Source organism: Falco peregrinus, chromosome 4, assembly GCF_023634155.1.
Source record: "Falco peregrinus isolate bFalPer1 chromosome 4, bFalPer1.pri, whole genome shotgun sequence".
Classification (NCBI taxonomy): Eukaryota; Metazoa; Chordata; class Aves; order Falconiformes; family Falconidae; genus Falco; species Falco peregrinus.
In genome coordinates, this window is record NC_073724.1 from 92,788,962 (window position 1) to 92,804,277 (window position 15,316).

General features: G+C 43.6%; 1 protein-coding gene and 1 long non-coding RNA gene across 2 annotated transcripts in view; one reads left to right on the forward strand and one right to left on the reverse strand.

The window, feature by feature from the left end:
• LOC114012913 (uncharacterized) overlaps positions 1 to 6,043 on the reverse strand; it is a 38,854-nt gene extending 32,811 nt beyond the window's left edge. The window contains exon 1 of the long non-coding RNA XR_003555676.2: positions 5,740 to 6,043. This is a non-coding gene — a long non-coding RNA (uncharacterized LOC114012913). The remainder of the gene's footprint in view (positions 1 to 5,739) is intronic.
• WDFY2 (WD repeat and FYVE domain containing 2) overlaps positions 1 to 15,316 on the forward strand; it is a 67,057-nt gene that overhangs the window by 38,942 nt on the left and 12,799 nt on the right. The window contains exons 3-5 of the mRNA XM_055801659.1: positions 199 to 272; positions 7,434 to 7,488; positions 14,940 to 15,090. Coding sequence (XP_055657634.1) covers positions 199 to 272; positions 7,434 to 7,488; positions 14,940 to 15,090 — 280 coding nt within the window. The remainder of the gene's footprint in view (positions 1 to 198; positions 273 to 7,433; positions 7,489 to 14,939; positions 15,091 to 15,316) is intronic.

The following is a 15,316-nucleotide window of genomic DNA, read 5'->3' on the forward strand; positions in this document are numbered from 1 at the left end:
TAGCCGTTGTTCCATGTCCTAATAGGATAAGGTTGAATGAATTGCAAGAGCACTTCTTTCTTTTAATGCTTGCTATTGGAAGGTACAAAATGCTGAATAGCATCATAAAGCATGTTAACTAGTTTTAGGCTTTCCAGAACTTCAAGAAAATGAGAATCGCAGTTTTGTTAACTTCATCAACATGTTCATTTTTTTCAGCTCCATGTTCATGCATGTCTTTTAACCCGGAAACCAGAAGGCTGTCCATAGGTCTAGACAATGGTACAATCTCAGTAAGTACATCCAAAGATTTCTAGTTGAAATGCTTCCCTTTTGAGAAGTATATGTGTGATGTGGTGAAGGTATTTTTCTAGTGTTTGGGAGATAGACTTTTTACTGCTAGTGGAACTGAAACTGTAGCGTAGACAATGGGATGAAATTCATAATAATCTGCCAACTGCCACAAAGGGATGGAATGGGGTTTACAGTATTTATTAGGCATCTCAACAAACTGTCTTAATTTGCGTATCTCTTAAAAATAACAATGCCAAAAAACAGCTGTTGTTTTATTAAATTTGAGTGCCTTGTTAATCGTACCATACTGAAGTTTTCTGAAAGCAGTCACTAAGAGGAAAAAAATCATCTTCTGGGAGGCAGAAGGTGGATTTCTGCTCCATATCTAGCTGCTTTTCCAAACTTCAGGGTTCAGATTTTGTTTTCCTCTCACCTCCATCTGAGGAGTTGCTCCTAACTGGCAGTGCTGTTGCTGAAAGATTTGATTCATGAATATCTGAGAGATATGTGTGTGGAAAGGAGGCAGGGTATTAAAACAAGAGTCTGTCTTAGATCTGGGACAGAGGGTAGCATTTGACCTTATTCATTGGATTTTTCATGTGGGACGATGAGTAAAGAGCCATATCACTTTGTGGAAGGGTCATGGGTCAAGAGAGCTATTTTTCATCTATGCTTCATCAATAGACTCCTCTTCCAGTTTAAGATCATATTGCCATCATTTCGGATTTTTTACTGCTGTTGTCTCTGCCTTACATGCTTTATAACCGAATGCACGTTTGCAGCTTTACATAAGGGCAGCTGCCTGCACTAAAGCCAAGATAGCAAAGGGTGTGTGACCCTTTTAGTTGTTGCCCATAAGCTGTATCAAAGATGTGAAGGTTTTAACCTATAAAGCTATTAATTGCTAGTAGCAGAGATATTTTTTGTGCCTGTAGGGGATTTCTCCTCTTGTGTCTAGGAGATGGGACAGCTGCCAGAGAATTCTCTGCACCTTTGAAATTCCCTCCTTCCCACTCTCTGAAATAGCTGTAATTTGCCTGTCCTACTAGGCACTTTTGTTTTCACTAGGCCTTTGAGGCATGTGAAGGCGACTGTGAATAAGGTATTTAAATACTCTGGCAGGACGGAAGGGATGTGTCCTTTGTCTTCAGGGAATTTTGCCTTGAAGAGTCAGAGGGTACTTGAGCCTGAATGGAGTCAAGTATTTTCCATTCTGAAGTTAAAGAAGGTAAATGAGATATGCAGGTGGTAAACCGACATGTGACTTTGGGTACTTACAGGTAGATATTGGCATGTCTAAAGTGGATTCTGTTTGTTGCTAAGCTGGGCTTTGCTTTTCACAGTTTTCTGGATACAAGTACATGGGAGAGGGGAAGGGCTTGTCTCTGTTGCTTAATTTAGTCCCTGTAGCTGCAGACAGTTGTGTGGTAGAGGATGGTGCAGAAAATATGCTCCACAAACTTCCAGAAGTTGGATGAAATGTTTCGTTCTGTGGCAAAACTAAGGCTTGTAAGAGAAGCCATAATTGTCATGTACTACAAGAAGTGGTGGAGGTGGGAACCAGAAGAGCAAGAGTAGCCCCTTATTCAAATCTCAGCAATATTGGGCTATTAAGAGAAAATCCCCTGGTACTTCAAAGTGGGTTACAACTACCCTCTGGAGGAAAGAATAAATTTTCCTTCCTGGGCACAGCTATGATGATTAGTTTAGCAGAGGAATATACAAGCAGGGCACGCTGGCTACAGAATAAGGGAACTTACCGCAGCAAGGTGACCTTAGTGCCCTGATTTTTAATTGTGTGGCCCTCAAAGGGAAAGTACAGGCAATTTACTTGAGTAGCTTGAAATATTTGGGAATTAGTCAGCTGTTCCATGTTAGCACTTCTGGTAATGCCCAGCACCCTTGCGTAGACTGAGTGCAGGGCCAAAAAAATGCTGAAAATCATTCTGCCTCTTCACTTTGACTGTGTAGAAGAAAAAGAATCCTGGCAAGAGCTGTAAGGTGATACAATACTTGTGGGAGTGCCACATAATCTCAAACTAATCTTTTTGCAGTACAAGGGAGTACTGCTTTTGCTTGCAGATGTAAATGGGGATAAGAAAGTAGAACTGCCTTTTCTTTTACATGAAATGTTTATAAACTCTATGGATTTTGGTTATAAGCCTGGCACCTTGGAAATCGTGTATGGTGCATTTTGAGGATGGCAGCAATGCTATTGTCACAGATGTTCCTGCAAAACCACCATGAGGTGAGCTTGTATGGCCACCTTTCCTTGTGAAATAGGTTGACAGTTTTTGCTTCTATAGAGAGGAAGAGATTTTCAACATTTTGTAACTCGTCAACATGAGGGCTGCACAAATATTTGTGCAGCACAGTAGACCATTCTCTTAAGCAAAACACTGTATAGCATTTTGCTTGAAAAGCAGGAAAAAAAAGCTTCTATGATTTTTTTTTTTCCACTTTGAAACTTTTTTGAGAAGAAATGGCATTTCTGTTACTTCATGTCTAAAAGACTGCCTGAGGTCCCTTTTGGATGCCAAAAGACTTTATCATGGTCACAAATTCCTTGCTGTGAAGTGGTGAAAAGCATGCTTTAATGGGTGCAGGCCTCTCAAGATACCACAAGAAGAAACAGAGGAAAAATCCATTACTTGCAAAAGATAGGAGACTTTCACAGACAAGACTCCTCACCTAATTTCATCCATCTGGATGTTAGCTTCCTAGATAAAGTTAATCATTAGGTTCTGGAGCCAGTAGAGGAGAGATTAATCTCCTTTGGAGACACCAATGTTACTTACCCTAGAAACTCTTTTAGAATTGCAGATGTCTCTCTCCCCTTTTCTGGGGTCATTTAAATGAAGAATTTAATTTTTAGGTAGCTGAAGCTGAATTAAATTAACCTTTTTCGCTGACCGTGCTTGTGTCTAGAAGCTGTTACATGCTTCAGGCAGGGCCAGAAGAACAACAGGGCACCAGAATAATCCCTTCAGAATTCTTCCTTAGGGATGGTACTTATTAAGAGGAATTTATCTTCCACATCATCTGATATTGCAGGTGTCTACAGGTTTGACCATAAACAATACTTTGAATACCTGAGTCTGAGTCAGGCTCTACCTGCTGATGTATGCCTCTACCACTGTGGGAAACTTATTATTTTTTCCTTCAAGAAAATTACATGATGGTGTCGGTCATCTCTCATTTTTTTTACTTTATAAAGTGAAAACACTAATAATTTTCTAGAGCTTTCTTTGCAACAGACATGGATGTAGGGTCTAACAGTAGATTTAAAAGTCTTCATTCTCTTGCATTTCTGAAGTGAGTTTGTCCTCTGGAAGGCCTGAGAGTGCTGTTGGTCACTTGTGTTAACAGGATGAAGTCAAGTCTTTAGGGAGACCTGCAGCATGCTGTCAAAGTGGCATCATCTATCAGAGTACAGAGTGTAAATTCCCTGGGTGGGAACTAGGTTGTGAATGGGTAGTATATAAAGATGATTAACTCTCAGAAATTGATTCAGTTGCCAAAGCAGAGGTCTCTCGTGCTATTTTGGAATACATCATTTGGCATCCACCTGCAGCTCTGGAAAGGCATGTGTCTTCCTTAGACCTTGAGCCACCTCAGCTATCCCCATGGCCAAGGGCTCTGAAATGGCACACACTTGAGTATGGGTTTTGTTTGCCCTAACAAGAGCAACTTGAAACAAGATGCTGATAGTATTTCCAGGATGGTTTACAGAGGTCTTGGGCTCAAGAGAAGTTTGTGGGGGTGTGTGTATGTTTCAGAGTGAAGGAGATGTGCTCTGTGAAGGTGCAGCTGAGTCTTTGTACAATAGTGGGTACTAGATTGGACAGTCTTTTCAGATGCTTAAGATGCTTTGTGAAGGCTTTCATGGTACCAAGCCACTGTTGTAATAATAAGCTTACCTGAAACAGTCAGGACTAATCACTTAACGTTTTCAGTATGGTAGAAAAGGTAGCAAGTAGCTCCAAAAGAACCTCTGAAGAGCAGAGCCAGAAAAAATGGTTTTAATCCCTGCAAGGAGGGATTTTGGTTTTGCCAATCTTAGCACTCTGTTAGATCCCAGCCCCTCCTATGCAAAAGGGCTCATACAGGACTCTGAAATCTTTCTGTGTTCTGTTAATAAGCACCAACTGAGCTGGGTGGGTGACCTCAGACTTCCTAGCTCATTAACAAGAGCCAAAAAGCTGCCTAATGAGAACTGGGCACCAGCAGCTTTGAGAGGAGCAAAACATCTACGTATGGAAGAATAAAAAAAAAACCCCAAACCCAAAAAAAACCCCAAACAGTGTCTGCTGGTACAATGTTAAGGAGATGTAGTCGGTGGTTTTGTAGTGCAGATGACACAATGTATGTGCAGTAGGGCATGAATTTCTTGAGCAAGGTGCCCTGTGCTAAAATACCTGTCTATTGACGCAACTAATACATTTGGCCTTGAGAAGATGAGTGCAATGGAAGAACACGTGACAGTGTAAAGGTAAGCAGGGAGTAAAAGACCTAGAGAAAGATCAGAAAATGCGAAACAAGAAAATGCATCACAGATTATATGCTTTCAAAGAAGAAAATGAGAAGCAAGAAGACTTGGGGGGGGGGGGGGGGCCGAGGGGGAGGTAAGGGAAGAAAAAATTATATCCGGGATTCACATTAATTGGAGCTGTGTTTATTTTGTCCTGTATTTGTTTATCTCCTTGGATGGAGTGGTGTATTTATAGTGCATAGCTGTAGTTCGTACTAAAGCATACAGAGCTAATCAATACTTGGGTAAACCTTATGAACTGCAGTTCTGTTTGATTCACTGTATTATAACGAAGAGACTCAAAAGCCTTTTCAGACTTCCACTGAAACTGTGGGACTGTTCGTATCGTGGAACAGAATGGCCATGTCAAATTTATCAAGGATAAAATGCAAAGAAAAATGAGAATACAAGCCACGCTCTTCGTCCCACCTGAAGTCACCAGCATCTGTGTGCCACCACAGGCAAACTTGGGGACAATCAAACTGGTGGGAAAGGCAGACATATTCTCCCACCATGTGTCACAGCAATTGAGGCCCTTTCTCTTTAACAGCAGAAAGTTAGCATTCATAGCAAAGGGTCTTGCTTCAAGTAGGCTTTGTAGCAAAGCGTTGCATGTGGTGGTTTAGTATTCTTCAGGCAGTGGGTAATGAAAACCACTTCCCTGTAAGTAGCTAGGGAGGTATAGCAGCTTTTTAATGTTCTGTGGTTTGTAGAATTAAGGTGACCCTAGCATAGAAATCCAGCTGACTTAATTGATTTGTTACTCCTGTTTAAATAACACTCCCTGCTGTAGTCCTTAGCTGCTGGGGAAAGCTAATGGGAGGTAGAGCAGATTAAGGAAAGGAAGATGAGCAATTCAAGAAAACTTAGTTATAACTAAGTTATGAACAGAAACCTAGAAACAGCAAAATATATAGCTGTGTCAAATCACTCACAGTTGTTTTCTTGGAAGCTGAGATCTCTGGATGTTCCACAGATGGGTCTTGTAGCCTCCCCATTTTGGTGCCAAGCAGTAGCAATGATGTGTTAGGGTAATCCTGGTGCTGGAAAGCCATGCAGATTACCCACAGTGATGACACAGAAAATGCAGAGTGACCTTTTTTTAAAATTCCAGGTTGGAAACTGGGGGTAAATACTGGCTTTTCACTGATTAGAATGTCTTCTCATGCTCTTGCATTAAACATTTGGTTTGCCTTAAATGTAGGCTGTAAGGGTGCTCAAGTCCAGTCTTCTCTACTGTTGCCCAATGTGTTTGGCAGTGTTTATACATGAACATTTTGCAACTCTGTGCTTTACAATTTTACTTACCTTGTGTTTGTAGTGTTTCTCTTATTTTTTTTCACTCTATTTCCGATCAAATGAGTTAAGTTTTACTACTTCTATCCCCTAGGTATACTAGCTCAGGGAATTTCTGTGTATTTTGCTATAAATTATTAATGTGATGTGTTTTTACACTCCTCAGTTTTCCTTTGTGTTGCTCTAAGTATGTGGTGTACACATGTAGAAACCTGACAGCAGTTTGAAAGCTAATTCATGCGGTGGTGCCACAGAGCCTACCCTTTGCCTGAGTGTATCCTCGAGAGAGATGTTGGAGGAGTTTTGTTGCGGCCATTCTGTTTCCCCAGCTTTGAGCTATTCTTCTTTTCAAAATGAGTGGCAGGGACATCCAGGTGCTGTCAATTTAATGACAGGGATTTTTTTCCAAGAGCTGAGGCTCCGGTGCAGACTTTTAGCTGCTCTTTTCATCATTTCCTCATGCAAAAGCCATATCGGTGGTTGAACAGTAGCACCAAAGCAGCAGGAGTGCAGCACCAGGCCCCCCCATAAGTGTGCTCTTCCCTTGCAGAAGCAAGCCAGGTTGGTCACACCACACATCTCTCCCCAGGCAGCCACAGCCTATGCTAAGCCACTCTCCATCCCACGCACAACTGCTTGTTAGCCACAACGAAGCAGTAGCAAAGGAAGAACGTCTGCTTCTGAGACACCAAATTAAGTATTAACCAATAGTGGAATAAAATCAAGTGGGGAAAAAGTCAGAGCTCCTGTTTGTCTGAAGCACTGAGAGACTTCTCAACAGAAACCTGAAATGTGTTCCCATCATGGGTTATTGGTACCTAGTTTGGACTAAGCAACTTCAAGGGGCTCCTTTTTATTGAGTTTTCTGAGTGTTCAGGTTGGGGTGTGGTGTATAAACATGCATGGCTACATGTGTATACACACGTGCATGCTTCTGCACACATAGCTGTGTACACATGCAGGTGTCTGCGCAGTCAGTCCCAAGCAATAGGTGTTTGCTATGAGCCAGACCTGAGGTCTCTCATTTTCTGGTACCTCAGCTCATAGCCAGTCATTTCTGTCAGCTTTTTTGACCTCTTTTTTTAATAGTTCCTCTTTTATCTCCACCATTCTGTTCAGAAGCACTAGTGATGTTGTTTCTTAGGAAGCTTTAAAAAATGAAATACTTTAGTTTTTTAGATGAAGGTACTCAAAATTAGCAAAAATTAGACGGGACTGTGGTTGCGAAGAAGAAGGGAGAGTTTACCTTGGTAATGAATTAAAATGAAAACACTCCAAAACACTTTCTACCTCTAAGCACTGTTTCTTTTGTTTTTTCTTTCCTTACCTTCAGGAATTCATTTTATCAGAAGATTACAACAAGATGACATTAGTGAAAAGTTACCAGGGTAAGAACCATGATCAATTTTAATTGGTTTGTGTTGTCATTAATTTTTGTTAATGTTCTCTTAAGGAGTGTGAATGGAGAGAAGTCTCCTTTACAGTGATTGACTTTTTTTTTTTTTTTTTAACTAATGTAAATGCTGGTTTTATCAATAGATCAATAATGTGCTTTGTTCTGAGATTACAAGACTTTTAAAAAGCTGGTTCATGTTCTGTTTTCCTTTTAAATGCTCCTTTGGAATATAGTTCTTGAGCAAACTGTCCAAAATCCAGACTGTGTTTGGGGAAAATAAGTATTAATCTTTAGTCATCCAGGGTATTTAACAAAACAACTTAGGAAATTAACCCATCTTTGAGGGTGAAACATTTAGGACTGTAGCTTTTGGGGTTAGTCTGGTTATATTTTGATAACTGTCAGCTTCAGTAATCTCAAGATTATCAGTGGATACCTGTCATGGTAAAAAGGTCAAGAAATGCTAATCCATATCTCTTCTAATACATTCTGGTATTGACTAATGTAATATTTTAAGAAACCTAGCTATTTATACTTCTCAAACCTCTAAAGGACACACTGCTTGGGACAGGTATTCTTACAAAAGTAACAAATACATGCAAATATTTATTCTTCTAGCTCTAAGATAAGATAATTTCTTATCTCTAAGATAATTTATTCTTATATCTCTAAGACGTAGTATGATGTTATATGGTATAATATATGCGAAGCATTATGTTTCTGTATAGAAGCCTCTAACATGTTGGCTTGAGATTTCCCACGTACATTTTAAAATATGTATTCACTCATATATTTTGAATTTTATACCTTGAAATGTTGAGAGGATAATTTAAATCTCTAAATGGAGGCTCTGGGGATCACTTTGTAACATTTAAATGTTAAGGTATGACAAGAATCTTGATTTTTGCAGAGCACAGCTAACATGCATCAGCTTTTGAGCGTTTTACTTCAGCTGTTTCATGAATGCCTGGTGTGTTGTAAAATCAAGCTAGAATGCCTGCATTTTTTCTTAGCTGTAAAAACTGGAGAAAAATATCCAATGATGATAAAATGTGTATGTGAATCTTAAATAAGAGTTCTGCAGTCTGACTGTACCAGTCTTTGTTATCCGAATTTGTGATTGCTCCACAATCCCTAAAGTTTGACGCACCTAGGTTTCATTTTTAAGGGTTGTTGCACTGGTTAAGTCCTACTGACTGTTCTGTAGCCCCTCTCTCTTATTAGCTCATCCATTTGCATGCTTGGATTCAGTCTTGCAGGCTACTTGCAGCCCAGGAAGGGTGAGCTGAAGTCTTTTCTTCTTTGTATGCAGAACAATGTGTGCATGAGACCATCTTTCTTGCTGAGCTCTTCTGGGAAAAGGCTGAAAATTTTGGAAGGAGGGAACATACATCTTGGCAGTATGGCAGAATAGGAAGTTGACTGTGGCAGCCCACCCAAGGCTTGGGGAGCACCCCTCATAAAATTAGAAAAAATGAATGAAAATAAAGGCTGTTTTCATGGCCATCTGCTGCAGCCTACCAGATGTGCTGCTACTGCAGAGCTTTGGAGGGGGCCCTTGGATAGGAAGATGCCATGGAGAACCTCCACAGGTTGTCTTGTGCATGAATCCCAGGAGTCCAGGTGGCATCCCCCAAACATTGGACAACAGAAGACTCTAATAAGAATCCATTAACACCAGTAGAGAGGTGGTAGAACTGACCAGAGTCCCAGCTGGAGTCACCTTCCTAGACTGCCTGTCTCAGTGTGGGAAGGTTTTTGATCAGTTTGGATCACTTCGTGCCAGGATTCTTAGATGTGTTGGAAGATTTTATCTGAAAGCTGTGGACTTATTTTAGGGCAAGAGAAGCAATACTTGTGCCCAGAATAGGCATAATTTCAGTTCTAGTCCAAACCACAGTGTTCGCTGGTAGCAGACGGTGTCTGCTTTCAGACACTTAAGCCAGTGTGAGCGACACTCGCTGCTGCTGTGTCCCTCACATTTTCCTCTCTTGCTTCTGGGGTTTGATGTTTGGTCTTTTCCTTGTTTAAGCTGATAAAAACTCTATTCCCCTAGCTTAAAAAAATAGTGGCAGTGTGCAAGTGACCTAGTTTGGGGAGCGGAAAAAAAATCATGTAGGTGTGGGTGTCTGTATAGTAATCCCCTCTGTGCAAGGGTTAAAGAAGCATTAGGGCTGGTGTCCTGCACATTGCCAGTCATGGGGGCAAAAGTTTGGTTTTGGAACAATATGCCCTCCGATGTTGTTGGAGATGCTGTTTTATCTTTTTTTTTCTCCCCCTGCTGCTGGCTAGGAAAGCAGATTGCTGTTAGTGCTGCAAATGGAGATGGCAACCAGACAGGGGGAAAGATGGGTTTCAATTCATTGCAACAGGAGGGACAAGATTCAGTAGGAAACTTTCCCCCTGGAACAGTGGTCAACAGCTGCCATAATGCAGCTAGGCAGGACACAGGGATGGAGGAGAGCTTCTGCATGAAGACATGCTCTGCCCAGCTTACCAGCAGTGCTACACATGCTGACTACAGAAACCCCTCTGGGCTGCTCCTCTGTCTGGACCAGAAATGACATGGCACAGAGTAAGTTACAGCAACCCAGGAACAATCTTGGGTTGCCTCAGCTCCACTGGAAAGTGTCACCCAAAGTCCCGAGGGGCAGTTGAGCGGGCAGGTATTTGACCGTGCAAGGGAGGAAAACAAAGCAGAGATTCCCCACTGTTTGCAGTACACTGATAACCTGAGGCTGCCTGCTGCTCTGCAGCACAGTGCCTCCTGTCAGCCCATCCCATCCATAGAGACATGCTCTCTGATTCTCTGCTCTTCATACCACATGTTGGTGGGGGAGCACAGCACAGCTGGACCTGTACTGGAGGTCTGGGGTGCTGGGGAAATGCTGTGAAAGTCAGATCTCTGGGAGCTGTTGTCAGTCATGAGTTCCCGTGGTTCCATCGGATCACGCAGTGGTAGGCACTTCCATGCTACTCTTGCTACAGTTGCCTCCATCCAGGACACTGGATCTGGGCTTACTGGGGCCAGAGTCCAGCAGTGCTGCTGGGACAGGGCAAGGAGGAGAGAGCCCCATGTCCACCGAACTCCCTTGGAGAATATGCTTGGAGGGCCACATAGTCCTTTGGGTAGGCATGTCATGATCAAATGTACGAACCTTCTTCACCTGGTCCAGGAGGACTACTGTGGACAATCCCATCGCCTTTCTCATATAGCTGTATTGAGGTATAGGGATTGGCATAAGCATCCTGGCAAAGCGCTGGGGCAGGGAAAAACATAATTTAAAAGGAACACGTAGTTTTGTTGGGTATGCTGGCCTTCTAGTGGTTCATTTGTTAAAAACCTCACTTCTAAAACCTGTTGGTTTTGTTTAAAGTTTTCAAGTAAGGCCTCTTTTAAAAAATATTTTAGGGGAGTAAATAATTTTATTTAGCCTACAAGGGGGCTTTAGCTTAGCTGTGCTGGCTGGTTTTGTGTGTGCTAGCTTTGCAAATGTTCAAGAGTGCTGTTAAAAGTAGCATCTTGCCCAGTGACTGGTGGGCTATCGATAATCTCCCACAAGGTATTATAATAAGTAGCTGAAGCTGCTGTAGCTATTAAAGAACATTAATTGTGTCTTGAAAAGCCATGAATATGTCTGTGAAATCTGCTAGTAACAGAGAGTGACAGCAAAGCACAGCCTATGCACATGGTCTTGGCAGGAGTCTGCGGCCAGATCCGGTGTTGTACGGTGGCCCAGTACCACCAGCACATGTGGCTGGACATGCTCCGTGCAGGTTTTGCTGCGACACTGTGTCTGGCGTTCTGAAATCTCCTGTTTCTTGAAAGGGGCCAAAACATCAAGATTGGGGATGTGACACAGTGTTAGTGAGGAGTCAGTGGGTCATGGGGCATTGGCCTCCCTTGCGTGAGGAGGGGTAGTGCAAGCATTTGAACGGTGCTGTTTGGGACGCTCTGGGAGATTAAACTTCATTCTGTGTCAGTCTTGCATAACTGTCATCATCCCCTCTTCTTCAGCTATAGCACCAGCTGCAGGCACGGGCAACCTCCGCTCACAGCAACTTCTTTCCCCGGGCAGCTCCTCTCACATTCCTGCAAGACTACAGGTGCTGAAGAAACCCTCCCCTTCCCTCAGCAGCCTCAGCTTCTAGCCCCTGCCAGCCACCTCAAGCTGCTCACAAGCTGGTCCTGCCGCTTCTAGCCCCTGCCAGCCACCTCAAGCTGCTCACAAGCTGGTCCTGCCGCTTCTAGCCCCTGCCAGCCACCTCAAGCAGCTCATAAGCTGGTCCTGCCGTATGGCTGTTGCCGCTTCCCACTGTGTGCAGCCTTTTCCACCCAGCTCCTTGCAACTGCACCTTCTTGCCAGGGGCCACATTTCCAGTCCATGCCCCCTCTGGATGATGTAACACTTCCTGCTTTTTTAATTTTATTTAAAAAAAAAAAACAACTATTTAACATGTGCTTTTTCTACCAAGCAGGATTTGTAGACCGGCTTCTGCCCTATGCTTTCTGCAGGTTGCCCATTTTGAGGGTGTCCCCCCTGCCTCCTTGCTTTCAGGTCAGCTCACACAGTACCCTTACTTCTGCTTTCCCTTATGCACAGCCTCTTCTCTTGTGCTTTTCTTGCACATGCTAAGTTTTTCTTTCTTACTGCTAGCTTCTACCTCTCTTAGTGTTTGCTGCTGCTTTTCACTGTTGTAACCCTCCCTTTCACCCATCACAGCTTCTTGCCCTGCACTGTGCATAGCCACGCACTGGCTGTGCTTTCCAGACCTAGCCTCCTTTCCCCTGCGCTCTGGCTGCTGACATCTCAGCATGCACCTCCTGGCTGCAGCTTCTTTTCTCTAGGCACAGCCCTTCTATTCTCTCTCCAGCTTGCTCTTTGCACAGTGCTTGCTGCTGCTTTCTCATAGCAGGAGTGCAGCCCCCCTGCTCCCTCCCACCATCCAGCTGCAGGTGGACCTGCTCACTTCTCCTGTCTGCTGCTTCTCTACCCTCTGTACAGCATAATCTTCCCCTGCACATGGGCTTTCTTCTCATGGTGGCTGGCACAGCTTTGCTTGTTGTGGCTTTTTCTGTACTGTGACCACATTCACCCTTCATCCTCCCTTCTCCATGTCACTGCTGTTGCAGTGAGCAGCTTTGGAAGCACTTGTTCCAGTAGTTTTTTTGCACACAAATGGTGATCAAACCTTCCATGGATGAAGGAGCTGGGTTTTTGTTTGCTGTTTCACAGCCCTGAACCTGTGTCAATCCTAGGGCCCAGACCTCTTCCTTGTTCCCCTATCAACTTCCAGTCTTCTGACATTTTGCTTCTTTAATCCTTACATGGGTCAAATTCCCTCTAAATGACAAGGACTTTTTATTTACATTTGTCTTCTCTTTCTTCCCTTACTTAGATGACCTCCACTGTGCCCTTTCACTTGGTTCAGATATTTCTGCCATCAGCATGTGTGTGGGGGCACCAGCTAATATGCGCAGCACTTGCAGGTGGACAGCAGAGTGCTGAATTGAAAGTTCTTTTTGGGGAGGGAGGATAAGCAAAGCTATCACGTACACCCCTTCCACCTCTTGGCACGTACATATTTCTTCAAAGCCTACTCCTTACCTGCCAGAGAGAGCTGCTTCACCATCCACAGGCAGTACTTCTGGCAAAAGGTACAAGCCCTGCCTTTTGGGAGATTTAGGAGGAGACAGGAGAGTCGGGTGGTGCTGGTTATCCCCAGAGCCAGTTCAAAACACAGGAAGCTGGCACTAGCAGTAGTAGTTGCCACATGCTAAGAAAACGTTCCAGGGCAGGCCCCTTGAACAGCCTGATCTCAGCCAGCTTTGCACATCCTGTGGAAGTGCATGGGTCTCTCTACAGCGCTGCTGGTGCACACAAGCCCCTGGGACATGTATATGAGCCCATCAGGTGCTTGTAGCAGCAAGTGTCCTGTTGTGGCCCTTTCTGCAGTGCACCACCCCTCCAGCTAGTGCAGGTGCTCCTGATGAGACCAAGTGGTAGGTAAAGACAAGCATTAGTCACCCACCGGGTCACTGAATTTCTTCCTGGAGAAATCCAAAGGGTGAAGGAGAGAGAGGATCTGATTAAAAGAGCTCAAGTGACTCCTGGGTGGTCCCCATCCTTCTGCCTTGATTACAAATGTGGAGTTAAAAAGTGTGTGGAAAAAAGCACCAAAATCTGAGCTTTTCTATGGGCAAGGGTGAAAGCAACTGGACGCAGTTCACATCTGACACTATAAAATGGTCTAGCTGTGTGTCACAGTTACGGCAACTTGTGTCAAAGCACCTGTTGACTTTTCTCCTTGAGGAATCTGGGTCTAAAAAGCAGTGTGGGTCAGGGGCAGATGTCGGCTCGTGCAAGCCTCCTATTCTTTGCTACAACTAGCTCCCCCATATAGGGTTTGAATACAGCTCTCATCTGGGCTGTGTGCTTGTACAGGGCAGGCAGCAATCTTCCCATGCTGTTCTGAGGAATCTCTGCATTTCAAACAGAGATCTCGGGCTGATTTTTAAGCTTCCAAAGATGTTTAATCTTTCCAGTGTGTCAGCTTTTACACAAACAAATAAAAGCAGCCTGCTTTGTGCAACACATGTTGCCATGTCTCACAACAGTAATAAACCAGTAGGCCTGTAGATTGAGGAGTATGGCATTTGCTACTAAGTTACGGCTGGGAATAATTCTGCGTGGCTTTCCAGCCACTTGTTTTATTAAAAAATTGGCTTGATTACAACCAAACCCACCGGTCATTCATACAAAAAACATCTGTACAAGCCTGGGTTCCCTTGTTTTAATGAAAAGCTTTTGATGGCTTTTAGGTAGCAGTAGAAATTTATTCCTTCCGCTGTTTTATTCATCTTGCCCAGCTGTGATATTTTTCAGGTTTATTTTTAGTTTATTTTGGTTTATTCCAGTTTTCTTTTTAGCTGGTTTGCATGCAATGCTAAAATTTCCCTTTGGTGCAGCATTGTGCCTGTGCTGTAACTCATCGTTCTGCTGGCATGCCACCATCCACAGCCCAGATCCACCAGGCCTCACAGCGGGAGGAGTGGCAGCGTAGGCGTCTGTACTGCTGTCATAAAACCAGCTCAGAAGGGGTTGAAGTAGAGCCCAGAGTCCTTTCCACAATGGCAGCTTTGTTGGTGATGATACAGGGATGGAAGGAAGACTTGTGCTACTGTAGAACATAAATGACTGCAATAGGCACAGAAGGAATCAAGTTTTATTTCTACCCTTTCTTGCACAAATGCTGAACGGGGACCTTACGAGCTTGCTTGGTAGCTTGTGTCGATAGGATTATTAAACACCAGCCTCTTCTGTAAGGACAGGGGAGCAGGTGAATAGGGAGTGGAGGAGTTGGGTGCAGTTGGTACTTGCAGTAGTCTTCTGCCCCCGTGTCCTTCTCTACAATGTGATTATATGTCTGCTTAATTTTCAGCTCATCAAAGCAGAGTCATGATGATTCTGTTTGTCCTGGAGATGGAGTGGGTGTTAAGCACCGGACAAGACAAACACTTCACGTGGCACTGTTCGGAGAGCGGCCAGCGGCTGGGAGGGTACCGCACCAGCGCAGGTGCCTGTGGCCTGCAGTATCCTTTGCTGAGCTCTCTGTTTTATTTCTTATCTCTGGCACTCAAATAGCCCTTTTAGTTTCTTTTTCTAGTTGTCCTCCAAATTTTGTGCCCCGTATAGGTTCAGTGCTTTGTGAGAGAAAATTATTTAAAGCCAATTTAAAAAAATGTCTGTTCTCCTTGCTCTGGCTCCTTAATGCACGGTGACATATTTAGGTCTAAGCATTTCCAGCAAAACAATGGC